The sequence below is a fragment of the Astatotilapia calliptera genome, chromosome 7, assembly GCF_964374335.1.
Source record: "Astatotilapia calliptera chromosome 7, fAstCal68.1, whole genome shotgun sequence".
NCBI classification, from domain to species: Eukaryota; Metazoa; Chordata; class Actinopteri; order Cichliformes; family Cichlidae; genus Astatotilapia; species Astatotilapia calliptera.
This window is the reverse complement of record NC_137428.1, coordinates 55,720,519-55,736,381: the sequence shown is the minus strand read 5'-3', so window position 1 is coordinate 55,736,381 and position 15,863 is coordinate 55,720,519. Positions and strand designations below refer to the sequence as shown.

At 46.4% G+C, this 15,863-nt stretch overlaps 1 protein-coding gene across 1 annotated transcript in view; it reads right to left on the bottom strand.

Moving 5' to 3' along the window:
- Nucleotides 1-1,001: 1,001 nt before the first annotated feature.
- Nucleotides 1,002-15,863, bottom strand: part of slc25a22a (solute carrier family 25 member 22a) — a 22,541-nt gene continuing 7,679 nt past the window's right edge. Inside the window, exons 2-11 of the mRNA XM_026175739.2 lie at nt 8,672-8,849; nt 8,444-8,569; nt 8,273-8,328; nt 7,245-7,335; nt 6,573-6,627; nt 5,832-5,892; nt 5,483-5,627; nt 5,241-5,395; nt 5,080-5,155; nt 1,002-4,963 (exon numbers count right to left, since the gene is read on the bottom strand). Coding sequence (XP_026031524.1) covers nt 4,810-4,963; nt 5,080-5,155; nt 5,241-5,395; nt 5,483-5,627; nt 5,832-5,892; nt 6,573-6,627; nt 7,245-7,335; nt 8,273-8,328; nt 8,444-8,569; nt 8,672-8,691 — 939 coding nt within the window. The 5' untranslated portion in view covers nt 8,692-8,849 and the 3' untranslated portion in view covers nt 1,002-4,809. The remainder of the gene's footprint in view (nt 4,964-5,079; nt 5,156-5,240; nt 5,396-5,482; nt 5,628-5,831; nt 5,893-6,572; nt 6,628-7,244; nt 7,336-8,272; nt 8,329-8,443; nt 8,570-8,671; nt 8,850-15,863) is intronic.

The following is a 15,863-nucleotide window of genomic DNA, read 5'->3' as shown; positions in this document are numbered from 1 at the left end:
AAGGCTAATAATAGTTCACGGTGGAAAGCTTTAGTCATGACACATGAAAAGGACTCGAGTGAGGAAAAGAACAGCAGCTGGTGCTTATTTCTGTATTTCAAAGTGTTGTCATTGTGGTAAAATGAGCCTTCAGCTAATCTGCTGTGCGTGTAAACACTGGAGTGGATAGGAAAGGAGTCTCTCAGAGAGGAACAGCTTTCAATGTGAAATCTAACTCTGCCTAAATAAGATCAAAGACAAAGACATACAGAAAAAGAGAGAGCGGGGTGTGTGTGGTGTGCATGCAGGGCTGTATGAAAGTGCTATGATGTAATAATGCTGCAGGCTGCTGCAAAATAGCACCCAGAGAACTAATGCCATGAACAAAATGTTAAATTCATTGCAAACAGCAAGGGATTAATAATGAATATGTTCTGCTGACACAAGCAGGAATCCTAAACCCCAAACATTAGGCTAAATTGCACAAGAAAATGCACTTATTCCTATCATGCAAGTTCTAAACACATAGACCTTATTCAGCGAGTGCAACCACAAAGAGCTCAGGTAAAAGAGGCTCAGCTGCCTATAAGGTCTGCCACAGCTGTAAGAGACTAACAAAAGAAAGCTGAAACAGTGAGTGAGATGGGAGCGCGTGATCTTCTACCACACCACCCCAGCTTAGCATACACCTGTAGTATAAGGCGCTGTTCTGCTCTCTTCCCACTCCCACTAGAGGATCACAGCTCTACTGCGACCCCACACTGACACCTGGTGGCTTCATCGGGCAAAAACCATAACAGCAGTCACAGCTGCACCCGTGCCCCGAGGAGCCACAATGTCATCCTTGTAGTCTTCAAAACATAGCCCTACTGTTTAGTCTTCACAGCACTATTACACGTGAAAAAAAACAAAAAAAAAACGCTGTGTCAGTTCTTCTGTGTTCTCTCGGACGACCGCCGGACCACAATAATGAGAGTTGGAAAAAGTGTGACACTCAGCACACAGACAACCACAACAGGAGATTTCAGGACAGTGAGTTTATTTAACAGCGAATTGTGACAGGGAACACAATTTATTTATTTTCCATTGCATTGTAAACCATGTCTAAGACAACCGTGTCATTCACCACATATTCATAAACACCCTCTATGTCATAGAGAGACTTTGTAGGTGGACAGCGGGGGTGGGGGGTCCTCGATTTCTAAAGTGCTATAATGCACAATTCCTCTTGGAGGAAGAGAACAGAGGCCGTGAAATGAGCTCAGACCCCCCAAAAGGCCTCCAAGGTCCCCCCAGCTGCATTATTCATACACTGTGTTTCCTGTGACTGACAGATGGTGTTCAGCGTTTACTTTTTTCCTACTGAGTGTCTGTGTGTGTGTGTGGCTTTACTTATTGCATATCAGTGAGCTGGTTCGTGAAATTTCTCGGTGAATGTGTAAAGCACAAATCTTTAGATTAAAACGTAATAAACTCTTCACTATATTCATAATACATCTCACCTACATTACATTCTTATATTAGATTCGTTTAGAATATGTACGAGATATACATTTGTGGATAACTGGTGACGGCTGACGTAGTGAACACCATCACGTTGGGTCTCTTATAACGACCTGTTGTCTCCGCCCTATGGATCCAGTTTTACAGACATACATAAGCTAGCATGTTCATTTCATTCAAGACTTCTGCAAAGAAATAAATCAAGACTTTTAAATCACGTCTGCAAAAGCAGCAGATGGATTTCCAAGATTTCGAGTATCCAAAGCGGGTCTCTTGTGCCTAATGATCCTTTGTGCTTTCTTTGATTGTATACACTCCGGGTCGTACATTTGGTGTTTTAAAAGCTCCTCTGTGTTAGCCCGCACCCTGGCGACAGATGCTGGACAGATTGGATGGCAGAGGAGGGCAACAGATAGAAAGAACGGGAGGGGGGAGGGCACTGGACCGACAATCAAGAGAATCAAGAGAAAAATACCGCGGTGTCACACTAACAACTACACATCAACTACACCACTACACCTTCAGACACACACGCACATACACACAAAAAACCTAATGCACAAGGTCAGTTTAAATTCACAGCAGGGTTTAAAGAAAATTGACTTGCGCAGTGTGTTCAAAGTTCGGGCAAAAAAACAGATGAGAACGATCCGAGAGCAACGAGGGAGGGGTGGGCTTTTAAAGGAAATCTGGACGAGACAAACGTAGGCATTGTGATGACAATAACAGCAAATACGAAATGAACTTGGAATGTGGAAAAGAAAAACAAAAAGAAAAATTACAGCGGTACTTTATGAAGCCAAGCTCACGTGAGCAGACGGGCCATCTTATTATCTGCCGACATGGCTGGAGGTGCCAGATGATGTCCCTCACTGACCTATGGCTTTCAGTTAAGACATTGATAACGCTGAGATTAGCTCGAAGTGATTCAGTCAGTGTGGCCTTGGTCGTTAGTGCAGCCACTGTCATATTGCAGCCACCTCATGAAAGAAGCACCATTCAAAACAGACAGATTTTCTTTACCGTCCGATGCCAGCAGGTCTCTGTCGGCTTTCACATTTAATTTTTAGAACTCTTTAAGCATTTCTGCGAGTCGTTAACTTAAAACAAAAGACACTTCCCTCTATCACCGATGCTTCATTTGGTCCTAGCTGATGAAACAGGCTGACCCACACTTAAACAATAGCAATAGGCAATAGGCAGAAATGCCTCCCCCCCCCCACCCCCTCCAAAAAGAAAAAAAAAGAAAGAAAAAAAAAGAAAACGACACTAATGTTTCCCACTGCAAACATTTAAGAAAAAAATCTCATTAAAATGTTGCATTTAAGTTCATATGATGTGTCCGGCGTTAATATTCCTTCATTCGATATGTCCACATCATCATAAAACATAAAAATCACCACAACATCAATTGACAGGGGAGCTGGAGAGGTAGGTGTGCAAAAAAGCCATCATTTACAAAACAAACAATAAATCCTAAAACGTCAAGTTCATATCATCTGCATGTTTACAATATAGTTAAGGTGGACACTTTGACACAGGAAAAGAAAAACAACACACAAATACATAGTGCTATACTGCCCACAGAAAGGAATATCGATAAATAAAGCTCACTCCCACAAATTAAATACACTGAAAAGTTGCATCGTGTATCTACAGTGCAACAGTGCAGTTGACGAGCTGCTTGAACGGTGGGAACAAGGAGGGAATGTGATTGGAATAATACACTTCAAAGTCACCTTGATCTCCGGTGAGATAAACCAATGGCAGCGCTTCAGTGTCGTGATGCATAAACGAGATACAACAGGGCTGCTTTCCCTCGCAGCTTAAAGCAAACAAAACCCTCTAAAGCAAATAAACAGATGTTTGGTTAAAAAAAAATCATCGACTGCACTGAGAACGCATTAGTGTGATTTTTTGATATCCAAAGGATTTTTAGCTCTTTGGGTCCTGCCATTGAATTCAAGTTTGGATAAAGAATTCAAACTGAATATGAACTCATCTGTAAACAAAAATAATTTGGTCTGTATCTGATGTGAGGATGAAATGCTCTGGACTTGCTGGCTCCACAATGGATGACTGTATTCATAAATCTCAGGAGGTGAGGTCTGACCGTTTGTTAGCATCAATAATTACTAATAATCTGGCTTTCCATTAGAATTACTTTCAGCTCATTTAGTGTTCACAGCAATGCTGTCCGTCTGAATCCACCGTGCATCACGCGTGGCAGAAAACTGCTTGCTGCACTTTAGGTCGCAATCCAATCAGTGATGTCACAGCAGGTGTTTTCGGTCGCCTGACAAAGGCTAACTAAACCCCCGCTGTGACATCAGTGATTGGGGTGTGGGCAGGAGTGCGATACGCTTGACCCATAAAAAGGCGTGAGGGCGCAGCTGTTTTGTGATTCCGTCAAAGTTCAAACAAAGTTTACGCATGTAGTTTGTAGTTGAGCACCGATTCTCACACTGGTGCTTCAGTCCAGTGTGTATCCACGAAACAAAGCTATAGTCGTAGTGGAGGGGGGCCAACAGTTGAACCATTGTGGTAGTGCAACGCATCAGATGGAACCTGATCTACTTAAAAAGCCATGGCAATCAAAGTGTGCTCAGAGCTGAATGGCTGGGTTCATTACAACCACTTACAGGAAGGGATGTGGCTCCTATGGAAAGATCATAGCGATTGTGCTGGTATCACATCAACAAGTTGCCTCGGTCTTTGTCTGAAACAGAGGCCTGTGTTACTGTAACTCGTTGTGTGTTACCTTTTAAGACATAAGGTTAAGGGAAGGTTGTGTTTTTGATTTGTTTTTTTTGTTTTACAGGACTAATATTCTTCTACTTGCCTAAGTAAGGAATGTGCATTTATTTTTAATCTGATCATCATCATTTATAATTTATAGTTTCAAACCAACTGGTAAGATTTCATCTGTCACTTAAAGACTAAAATTTGGTACTGTAGGGTGGCAGAACTGCAGCAACCGAGGGCAGTACATCTGCTTTAAAACTTTAACAATCATATTCAAAAAGATAAGTACAATGTTGTAATTATAAAGTGATATTCTTTTTCAAACTTAAAACAAGCTGATATTTGTGGCTTTATTTCCAGAGAGCTGGCTAAACCTGCCAACTGGATTTTTTTTTGTGCCGCCATAGGCAGCTTGGCAAACTAAGGCTCCCTCCTGAATGATTTGAACACATTCAACACAAAAAAACAATCTGTACTAATGGTCACGCTCGGACCCATCACAAACTTCTCTCGGTATGGGATGAATCTTCGCGAAGTTGGTGTAATGCATTATGGGAGGGAAAGGCAGAAAGGAGGTGCTCCTTATTTGTCTTTTTTAGGCAAGAAGCTGAGGATAAATTCACCCACGCCCAGGAAGTAGACCACCTGGGCGATGCCAAACAGAGGAGCGATAACCAAGGCTCGACAGTAGGCTCCCTTCAGGAAGGCTGATGGACCCTCGTTACGCATGATTTTCCTGGGGAACAAACAGGAAAACATAGGATTAACCCAAAAACACATCCAGCACCGGCAGACATGGCGGGTGACTGTACATAGCACTTTGCATGTGCTGTAAAAGCATAATTAGGTCACCTGATGCAGTCAGTCACTCCAGCGTACGTGTCTTCTGTGTTCCCTCGGGTCAGCGACTGCAGTCTAGTCTTTATAACTGCAACACAGTGAGTTCAGGTAAATATAACATCAAACATCAGTGCAAAGACTGCAGAAACAGTGTTCTCAGTGCCACTGCTCACCATCAACGGGGTTTACAGCCACAGCTGCTGTGCTTCCCGCAACGCAGCCTGATATAAACGAAACATAGAAAGGAGCAGGGCCCTCTGCGCCTCTTTTTCCAAAGTTATTCAAGTTGGCGAAAAGGGGGAAATAGATAATAGAGAATGGAACATCCCTATAAAATCAGAGAAATAAAACCATGACAGTAAGTTCTGAGAAATTCACTAAAACTACAAAAGTACAGTTGCCAAATCTGTTTTACCTGAGCAGCGTGGCACCAAGGCCTTTATACAGCCCAGCAATGCCCTTTTCCCTCAGTAACTGTCTGGTTATCTGCATGGCTGTCGGGGATTTCGTCTCCACGGTACCTGCTGCCACTGTCTCTGGCATCAGCTTCCTTTGAGCAGCTACAAATTGCAGGGAACATTAAAAGAAAAGTTCAAGCACTCGATGCTAAGAGCAGGTATACATGAACAAACATTTTGGATTTGTAACAGAAAAAAAGACAATAAGATAAAACTGTTGTCATCTCTGACGTGACCACATGAGGCCACTGTTACTACACAATGTCACAAACAACGCAGTATTTGCTAGATTAGATCTCCTCTTACCAATCCGCCCAGCATCTTGGAGCTGAATTTTCAACATCTCCATAGGAGTTGTGACAATAACCTACAATTAGAGCAAAATAAAGGTTTCACATAAACTGTCAACATTTACAGACTGTGAACAAATTAATCTGAAACGACTGATTAATAGAGTGGAGGGGGGAACAAAACAAGTGCAGTGTAAATCTAATTTCATCCATTAGTTAAATGCCAACTCTTGTTTTCCTCTCTAATCCACACAGTAGTAACTAGTTAACTGGATTAAGGGTGAGATGGTCATGTTCTCAGCTGCAATCTTAATCCAAGGTCTGCTACACTTAATCTAATCACATTCCTCGGGCTTGAAGCCTTTGGCCTCATTGACAACAGGCATTTCCTTCTGACTCACTCACTCAGCGCACATGGCTGAGCACTCTCACAGAGTCTTATCTGAGCACTCACGTCTAGCTGCCAGAGTATAGCCCGCTAACGGGACAGCATCTCAGTGATTAGAAATCATTCACTAAAAAGGAATATTACAGGTCACATTCAGATCACAGATAACACTATCTGCAGTGAGAAACTCCCAAGTATGTTTTATGACTACCACCTCTCATTTAAAGGTGACTGTGGTTAATTCCAGCTGTAGGCAGAGACAAATGAGGTCCAGTAGTTTGGATGTGATCTGACACTGGCAGTGTTAAAGCTGGGTGTTCCAGATGGAGAACAGGAGGATGCAATTAAAGAAGCGCCTCACTCACTCACCTGGCATGTACCTGCACCGCAACCGGCCAACATCTCTTTGAACAGAGTAATCTTTCTGGAGAAGCAAAAGGTAAAAGCGCGATCAGATTAAAGCAGACACTAGACTGACAGTGTGAGAGCCAGACAACTTCATTTCCACAGTCCTCGAAAAAGGAGTTGTAACCACTAGTGCTGGTGATGCTAATCTTTGTCTTCCATATCAACATGTCAAGCACAAGGGCAGATTAATAATTCACAAGGCGAGCAGGTGGGCCAGACAAGTCAATCATTCATCAGCCTACATGTTTGTCTCCATAGCGATGGAGACGGATGCCCCAGAGAGCTCCAGGGTTGTCTGCACAGACAGTGCTCATGGTGGATAACAGGTACTTTTTTATTCAGCAGCGCACTGTGATCGGTTTTTGGCGCATGTAATGTGATTCCACTGTGTGCCAATTATATTTCACACGTACATGTAACTCTGTATTTAGAAACCAAACAGTTAACAAGCCAGCGTGAAGTGCTCGGTGCCTCTGAGAAGATGACAGAAAATGGGGGATTAGCTGGAGCCTTGGTGACACTAAAGACAGCTAACATGTCAGGTTATATGCTAGTAAACACGCCAGTTAATTACAGTGGGAATTAGAGGAGTGGGCAAGTGTCAATCTGCCTGTCAGCACTTTCATTTCTCACCCATCCTTGGAGAAGTGATGCCTGAAGAAGTCGTTTGCAGCTAATTTGATGGCTTTCTCCGGTGTGACTAGCGTTAAGTTCACGGCAGCTCCTGAGAGGATAAGAATGGCAGAGAAGGAAAGTAAGACACAAAGAAGAAGAAGAAAAAAATAAGTATTTAAGTAGTCTCTTTTTTCTCTACAGTTTGTGAGTTTTGTTGTTGTTTAACTTTGTGTACCAGGTTTTTCTTGATTATTGTAATGGCTGTATGTTTAGCCTTTAGTACATGTTACTACTGTAACCTGGTTTCCACTGGTATTTAAAAGTGTTTATATTTTGATCTTGTTTAGTCTAGCGTTCGCAGCATCCTCCTGTAACTTTTTAAATCTTCATCTCTGTCAGGTGACTCCCTTCTTAGTTATTTCCTCTTGTGCCTTGTTGTAGGTTTGACTTCCTTTGTTATTGTCTTAATTAGTTTTAGCCGTTTCTTGTTACCCTAGTGTTTCCACTTCCCTGATTACCTCATGTGTGTATCTATAGCCTCAGTTTCCCTTTGTCCTTTGTAAGAGTGACTGTTATTCACTCATGTGTGTGACTGTCATTGGTTGTTGTGTCGTTCTTATTTTGCCACATGGGATTTATATTCTTGGAGCAATAAAAAAAACTACGTAAAAACTAATAAAGGGAAATCTATGTTTCTTAAAACTGTGTCTTAAAAAAGACACATGAAAAACCACCACTCCCCATGTTATCTCATGTTAGACTTTCCACATCTGCAGAATGCAAAGATACACTTAGGTCTGAGTGACATAAATTTCATCATCAGAGGGTGAATGTGAGGCTCTGTGCTCTGTGCAGATATCCATGTCCCTGCCAACTACACTAAAAAGCATCAACTATTAAAACATTGTTTAAGTGAACAGACTTGATACGCGCATAACAGGAGGTGCTTCAAGCACACAAGCCTACACAGGTTAGAAAAATGATTATCTTATATTTAAATGAGTTTGCACATTAATCACATACAAAGTCAAAAATCTTCACTTTACCTCTGTACATCCCAAAATATCCCTCTGACCGAATGGTCTTAATAAGGCAATCTGACCTGTAACACAAGCACAACAGTTGTGGTATGTCAGTTGAAGAGCTGCCTGATAGGCTGAGTGACACTACACAAGGCTACTGTGGATTAAAGCTGGAAAAAGAAAAGAAAGTCATACATGCTAGTGTAAAGGCGAGATCCATTTTGCTGGTTTTGGAGCCGAGTCTTGGCCAGGTCAATGGGAAACACACAGGTCACTCCGATTAGGCCAGCGATCCCCCCATTGATCAATTTGGCAGGCAAACTGGATGAAGGTAACAACCATAAACACAAAGACAAAAATATCAAATGTGGATGGTCACTAGATTAAAAACAAAGCCACAGCTCCAAACCTCTGTAACCTTACCTGATCTGCTTGTCAGCCATTTATCTGAAGCCCTGACTGGTCAAAGTTTAATGCGTCTGCTAACCGGCTGGTTTGTTGTTAAGAGTAGTGTTCGGCTGTCCGGGTGGGATTATGTAGCGGGACTATCTTCTGTCCACTTGACTTGTTCCAGCTGTTGTCAGGTCAAGCTAGGGGATATCTGTAAAGAAACAGAAAAAGAACCGGTCCCATCTATCACTGTCATGAAGTCGCCCGAATGAGAAAAATTTCAAAGGTTACCATGAAGCAATGTCACCTCTACAAATATTACAACATGGACTTGCTTTGGTAGCAAGTTACGGCAACAAGTATAAATATATATGCATGCTTCTGCTCAAAGCAACTTATATTAAATGCATTGAAACTAAAAATCTTCCATAGGTTTTGCAAACCTTCCTATTAAGGTTATTCTGTTTGTTTAGTGCTTTCAAAAATGAGATGAAAATTATGTAAATGCCTGCAATGGAAAGTCAATATACCAAAAAATGGGTTTTTAAGCTTTGGTGAAAGATGGGCGGTGACACTCTACAGTCCTGGTGTCTGTGGATACTTCATTATGCTCTGTATATCCCACAGTTCACAGACGAGCATAAATATTTCCACTCTAACCCAGGTAAACTTTTTAAAAAAGCACATCTCAAGTGGGGAAAGAAAGAAGAAGATGCAGGCCTAAAAAAAGCTATCTACAGCAGATGAATTATTTCCAAGATGGCGCCGCGGATGGCAGCCTCGGTACTGCGCTCTCTCGCACTTTTCTTGTTTTTGTTTATTTTCTGCGCTTTTGGTCACTCAGACCACATCACTTTCTCCAGAGATCAACTGCTTAACATCAGGCAGTCATCTCACTATAGTTCTTATCCATTTTTCACAAACCCGGAAAGTTTTTTGGAGATTTTAGTTGGAGGCGCAGCAGCTCTCTGTGGCTCCTGGAGAAGACGTAGACGGGGGAGTCGCGCCGGTGCGCTGGTGAAACTACGTCGGCGAGGATTCCACACGGCACTCCCCTCCATTCACCTCGCGAATCTCCGCTCTCTTCCAAACAAAGTCGACGAATTACTGCTCTTAAACCGGACTAACAAGGACTTTGCACGCTCTGCTGCCCTCTGCTTCACTGAAACCTGGCTCAGTGAGCGAGTCCCAGACGCTGTCTTAAATCTGCCGGGCTTCCAACTTCACCGGGCGGACCGCGAAACAGAGCTCTCAGGGAAAACAAAGGGTGGTGGAGTCTGCTTCTACATTAATGAAGGTTGGTGTACTGATGTCACAGTGTTACAGAAACACTGCAGCTCACACTTGGAAAGTTTTTTCATCAACTGTAAACCTTTTTATTCACCGCGGGAGTTTTCTTCCTTCATGCTGGCCGGAGTTTACATCCCTCCACAGGCCAACGCGAACAACGCACTGTGCGAGCTGGCTGACCAGATTACTACCCTGGAGAGGAAATTCCCGGATTCCTTTACAATTATTCTTGGGGATTTTAACAGAGCAAACCTAAACTACGAACTCCCTAAATACAGACAGCATATAGACTGCCCCACCAGGGACAACATCATACTGGATCACTGCTACACCACTCTAAAAGATGCCTATCGCTCTGTGCCCCGGGCAGCTTTGGGACATTCTGATCACTGCATGGTCCATCTTATTCCAGTTTATAGGCAAAAACTCAAACGTGCCAAGCCTGTAGTCAAAACTGTGAAGAAGTGGACTAACGCAGCAAAGCAGGAACTGCAGGACTGTTTTGACTCCACTGATTGGACTGTTTTTGAAGCTGCATCTGAGAACCTAGATGAGCTCACGGACACTGTGACATCATACATCAGTTTCTGTGAAGACGTGTGTGTGCCAACAAAGACCTTTTGCACATACAACAACAATAAACCATGGTTCACTCCTAAACTCCAACATCTTCGTAAGGCCAAGGAGGACGCCTTCAGAAGTGGTGACAGGGTCCTGTACAAGAAAGCCAGGAACACACTGACCAAGGAGATCAAAGCAGCTAAAAGGATCTACTCCCAGAAGCTGGAAGAACGGCTCTCAGCCAACGACCCTGCGTCAGTGTGGAGGGGCCTGCAGGAAATCACCAGCTACAGACGCCCCCCACCCACTATTGAAGCAAACAAAGACCTGGCCAACGAGTTAAACACTTTCTATTGCAGGTTTGAGACGGACAGACTCCCACGCCCCACCCTCCCCTCCCCAGGGACATTGCTTCAGACATTGACCCCCAACACACCTTCCACCTCTCCCCCCTTCACCCTGCCCCTCCCCAATCAAGACTCAACGACCACCCCCACCCTCCCCAATCCAGACTCAACGACCACCACCACCCTCTCCAATCCAGACTCAACGACCTCCACCACACCTCTCACCCCCCTTTCCTCCTCCCTGAAACTAAGAATACACACTCAGGATGTGAGCCGACTATTCCAGAAACAGAAGCCCAGGAAAGCCCCCGGACCAGATGGCGTCTCACCCTCCTGCCTCAAAACCTGTGCTGAACAGCTGGCTCCCATCTTTACTCGCATCTTCAACAGATCCCTGGAGCTGTGTGAAGTTCCCTCCTGCTTCAAACGCTCCACCATCATCCCTGTTCCCAAGAAACCCACCATCACAGGACTGAATGACTACAGACCTGTCGCCTTGACGTCTGTGGTCATGAAATCCTTTGAACGACTGGTGTTAGCCCATCTGAAAGACATTGCAGGCCACCAGCTGGACCCTCTGCAGTTTGCCTACCGGGCAAACAGGTCGGTGGATGATGCAGTGAACATGGGGCTGCATTACATCCTGCAACACCTTGACCGCCCGGGAGTTATGCCAGGGTCCTGTTTGTGGACTTTAGTTCGGCTTTTAACACCATTGTGCCTGAACTTCTTTCCTCCAAACTCTCCCAGCTCAGCGTGTCACCAGCTACCTGTCAGTGGATCACCAGCTTCCTGACAGACAGAAAGCAACAAGTGAGGCTGGGGGAGATCACCTCTGAAACCCGGTCCCTCAGTATTGGTGCCCCTCAAGGATGTGTCCTCTCACCACTAGATAGATAGATAGATAGATAGATAGATAGATAGATAGATAGATAGATAGATAGATAGATAGATAGATAGATAGATAGATAGATAGATAGATAGATAGATAGATAGATAGATAGATAGATAGAACTTTATTAATCCCTCGGGTGGGTTCCTCTGGGAAATTCGATTTCCAAAAAAGCACAGCACCGACAGAAGTTACAGAAGTTACACTACTGTTCTCCCTCTACACTAACGACTGCACCTCCAATAACTCGGCTGTCAAACTCCTAAAGTTTGCAGATGACACCACTGTCATTGGCCTCATTCAAGATGGTGATGAGTCTGCATACCGGCAGGAAGTTGAGCGGCTGGTACTCTGGTGCAGTCAGCACAATCTGGAGCTGAACACTCTTAAGACTGTAGAGATGACAGTGGACTTCAGGAGACATCCCTCAACTCTGCTCCCCCTCACCATATCAGACAGCCCTGTGTCAACTGTGAAGACCTTCAAGTTCCTGGGTACAACCATCTCCCAGGACCTGAAGTGGGAGACCAACATCAACTCCATCCTCAAAAAGACCCAGCAGAGGATGTACTTCCTGAGACAACTGGGGAAGTACAGTCTCCCACAGGAGCTGCTGATCTAGTTCTACACTGCGGTCATTGAGTCTGTCCTGTGCTCCTCCATCACAGTCTGGTATGGAGCAGCCACTAAACAGGACAGGAGCAGACTGCAGCGGACTGTACGGGCAGCAGAAAGGATCATCAGCGCCCCCCTGCCCTCCATCCAGGATCTGTACCTCTCAAGAACCAGGAAACGGGCAGGGAAAATCATCACAGACCCCTCACACCCTGCACACAGACTTTTTGATCTGCTGCCCTCTGGCAGACGGTACAGAAGCCTGCAGACCAGGACCACCCGAAACAGGAACAGTTTCTTTCCCCTCGCCATCTCCCTTCTTAACAGTTGACCTGTCACACTGCTCCCACTGCCAGACTGCAACTGCACCTTATGTACATTTTGTAGTATTCATTCCACCTCATTCATTTCTGTATTTTATGTATATAAGTTTAGATTCGTTATTTATAGTTGGTTTACATAGCTTTGTGTATGTATGTGTAATGTGTATATATAGACACTTGTGTGTGTGAGATTTACATTGCTGTGCTTGAGAGCCACCATCTACCGGAACCAAATTCCCTGTATGTGTCTGCACATATACTTGGCCAATAAACACGATTCTGATTCTGATTCTGATGAACAGTATCTAAAAGGTATGTCCTTAAGAACTAGAAATAAATCCAGCAAAGACCTGACAGAGGACATGTGGCATGCATCTGTCCCTTCATGTCATGGTCCTGGGTCGGTGACCCAGCGCTTTTAGTTTATCATTTTCTAGATGATGATTGTTTAAGTTCTGTTATTTTCGATCTGCCTCTAAGTCTGCGTCTGTACCTGTCTGTCTATGGTGTCTCCCCATCTGTTTGTGAATCTGTCTGTTTAGTTCAATGTCTTGTCTGGTTCCATGTATCTGAGTTTCCTGTTTTATTGTGAAGGTCCGTGTCGTATGTGAGTGTGATCAGTTTACGTTTCCCCTGTCCCGTCAGCCCAGATTCCTCCCAGCTGTGTTGCCCTCCTGTCTCTCATCCCCTGATTACTGGTGTGTGTATTTAAGCCCTGTGTGTTCTCCTGCCTGTTGCCGGTTCGTCTGTATTACTCAGTGTCAGTCTGTGTATCCACCATGTCTTCTCCCTGCTGTTCATCGTCATCCTCCTCTGCTCGTTTTCATTCAGGTTTGTGCTCTGTAGTTTAGTTGTTTCCCAGTTTAGTTCAGTTCGAGCCCCGTTTGCTGTTTGTCCACATTCTTTTGTGTTCCGCCAAGGCATAGCTGTTCGGCTACAGCGCTTAGTTTCTGGTCTCCCCTGGTTGCTCAGCTCACTTCACCCGCTCACACAGCCGTGACAGTACGAACCGGCCACTATGGACCCAGCAGCAGTCAACCCGCCCGAGGAGCTCCGGGAGGACATTATTTACTCGGTGGACAGATTAATTAACTTATGGCTCGAGCATGAGGGGAGAGAATTCCGCCAAGGCACAGCTGTTCGGCTACAGCGCTTAGTTTCTGGTCTCCCCTGGTTGCTCAGCTCACTTCACCCGCTCACACAGAATTTCGTTCTGAACGAGCTTCATCTTCTCCCCCCTGCTACCACCCACTCTGCAACTCATGCTTCACTCCCTGACCCGACGGAGAGTGTCCTGCCCGGCCCGTCGGTCCAGCCTTCAAATGGGAAACGGCACTCACGCCGTCGACGCCCCTCACCACAGTCGGACCCCAGGATATCAGAGCGGCCGACTGTGGTGAGTAAAAAGGATAACGGCTCCAATCTGAACTGTAAGACTTTTTCTTCTGGGGTTGTTCGGGGTGTGTCAGTGGGAGCTAATTCACAAAGCTTACCTACCTTCGTGATAACTGATCTCTCCCAGGTTGGCATTTTTAAGACTTCAGCGAAAGCAAAGGGCTGTTGTTCTTCTGAACCTGTTAAACCCATGTCAGCTAACCCAGGGTCTGCTAAAACTGTGGCATATATCCCAGAGACAATTAACACCAGCTCTGATAATACCAGGACTGTTTATTCTTTTGAACTGCAACCGGATGCTCAGTTAGCCGCCCGGCCTCCAGCTCAGTTAGCCGCCCGGCCTCCAGCTCAGTTAGCCGCCCGGCCTCCAGCTCAGTTAGCCGCCCGGCCTCAAGCTCAGTCTCCAATTCCACCACCGCCGTCATCCCAACCATTGTTTCAGTCACCCTCAGTTCAGCCTCCTGTTCAGCAGCCACTAGCCCTGCACCCTGTGTCACTTGCTACTCCGGTACAACAAGCCCAGTCAAATCAATCTAAAAGGAACTGGGTTTCATCCGTTTGTTCTAAGCAGAGCGTCAAACCTAATGATAATGTCAACATTCCTCAAAGGCTGGCCAGTTCTGAGACTGAGATGCACTCCAGGGCCTTCCCAGAGGCTGGGTTTCAGCCCCCATCAGACTCTGGACCCCTGGAGTTTAAGAAGCCAGCTGAGGACTGCACCCGGCTGTCGCTGCCTGAGCAGGGTCAATGCTCTGCGCAGCTGCAGGCCGCTATGTGTTTGCCAGAGGCCCGTGCGCCTGCTGGTCCTGTTCTGTCCCTGCCAGAGGCCCGTGCGCCTGCTGGTCCTGTTCTGTCCCTGCCAGAGGCCCGTGCGCCTGCTGGTCCTGTTGCGTCCCTGCCAGAGGCCCGTGCGCCTGCTGGTCCTGTTGCGTCCCTGCCAGGGGCCCGTGCGCCTGCTGGTCCTGTTGCGTCCCTGCCAGGGGCCCGTGCGCCTGCTGGTCCTGTTGCGTCCCTGCCAGGGGCCCGTGCGCCTGCTGGTCCTGTTGCGTTCCTGCCAGGGGCCCGTGCGCCTGCTGGTCCTGTTGCGTTCCTGCCAGGGGCTCCAGTGCCCACTGGTTCTGTGACTGTTTTTGCTGGGGGGCCGGAGGAGCCCGTCCAGCCTTCTGCCTCGTCAGCCGGGGGGCCCGAGGAGCCCGTCCAGCCACCAGCTGCAGTCTCATCACCAGCTGCAGTCTCATCACCAGCTGCAGTCTCATCACCAGCTGCAGTCTGGTCCGGCTCCAGCATCCTCGTCTTCATCCTCCTCGCCTGGTCCAGCCTCAGCTTCCGCCTCGCCTGGTCCAGCCTCAGCTTCCGCCTCGCCTGGTCCAGCCTCAGCTTCCGCCTCGCCTGGGGCTGCAGGGGCCACGCAGCCTTCAGGTCCCCTACTACCACCTCCACATTGTCGGTCATCTGCCAGGCCGCTTGTTGGGCATCTCCGCCACCGTGGACGCCCTCCTGGACGCCGCCACTGCCGTCCGCACGGTCGGCCCCCAGAACTGTTTCCACGCCACTGCCTACTGCGCGGCCGGCATCCGGACCTGCCCCGTTGCCATTCGCATGGTCGGCCTCCTGAACTTGACCATCTGGGCCTTTTTTGGACTCTGTCCCTCCGTCCTGGGCCCCCTCCGCCCGCCCTGGTCGGGTTGTTTTCTGTTTTGTGTTGGTCCGTTTTTTCGTTTCTGCTGGGCTGTCTGGTGCCAGCCCTTGGGGGGGGTACTGTCATGGTCCTGGGTCGGTGACCCAGCGCTTTTAGTTTATCA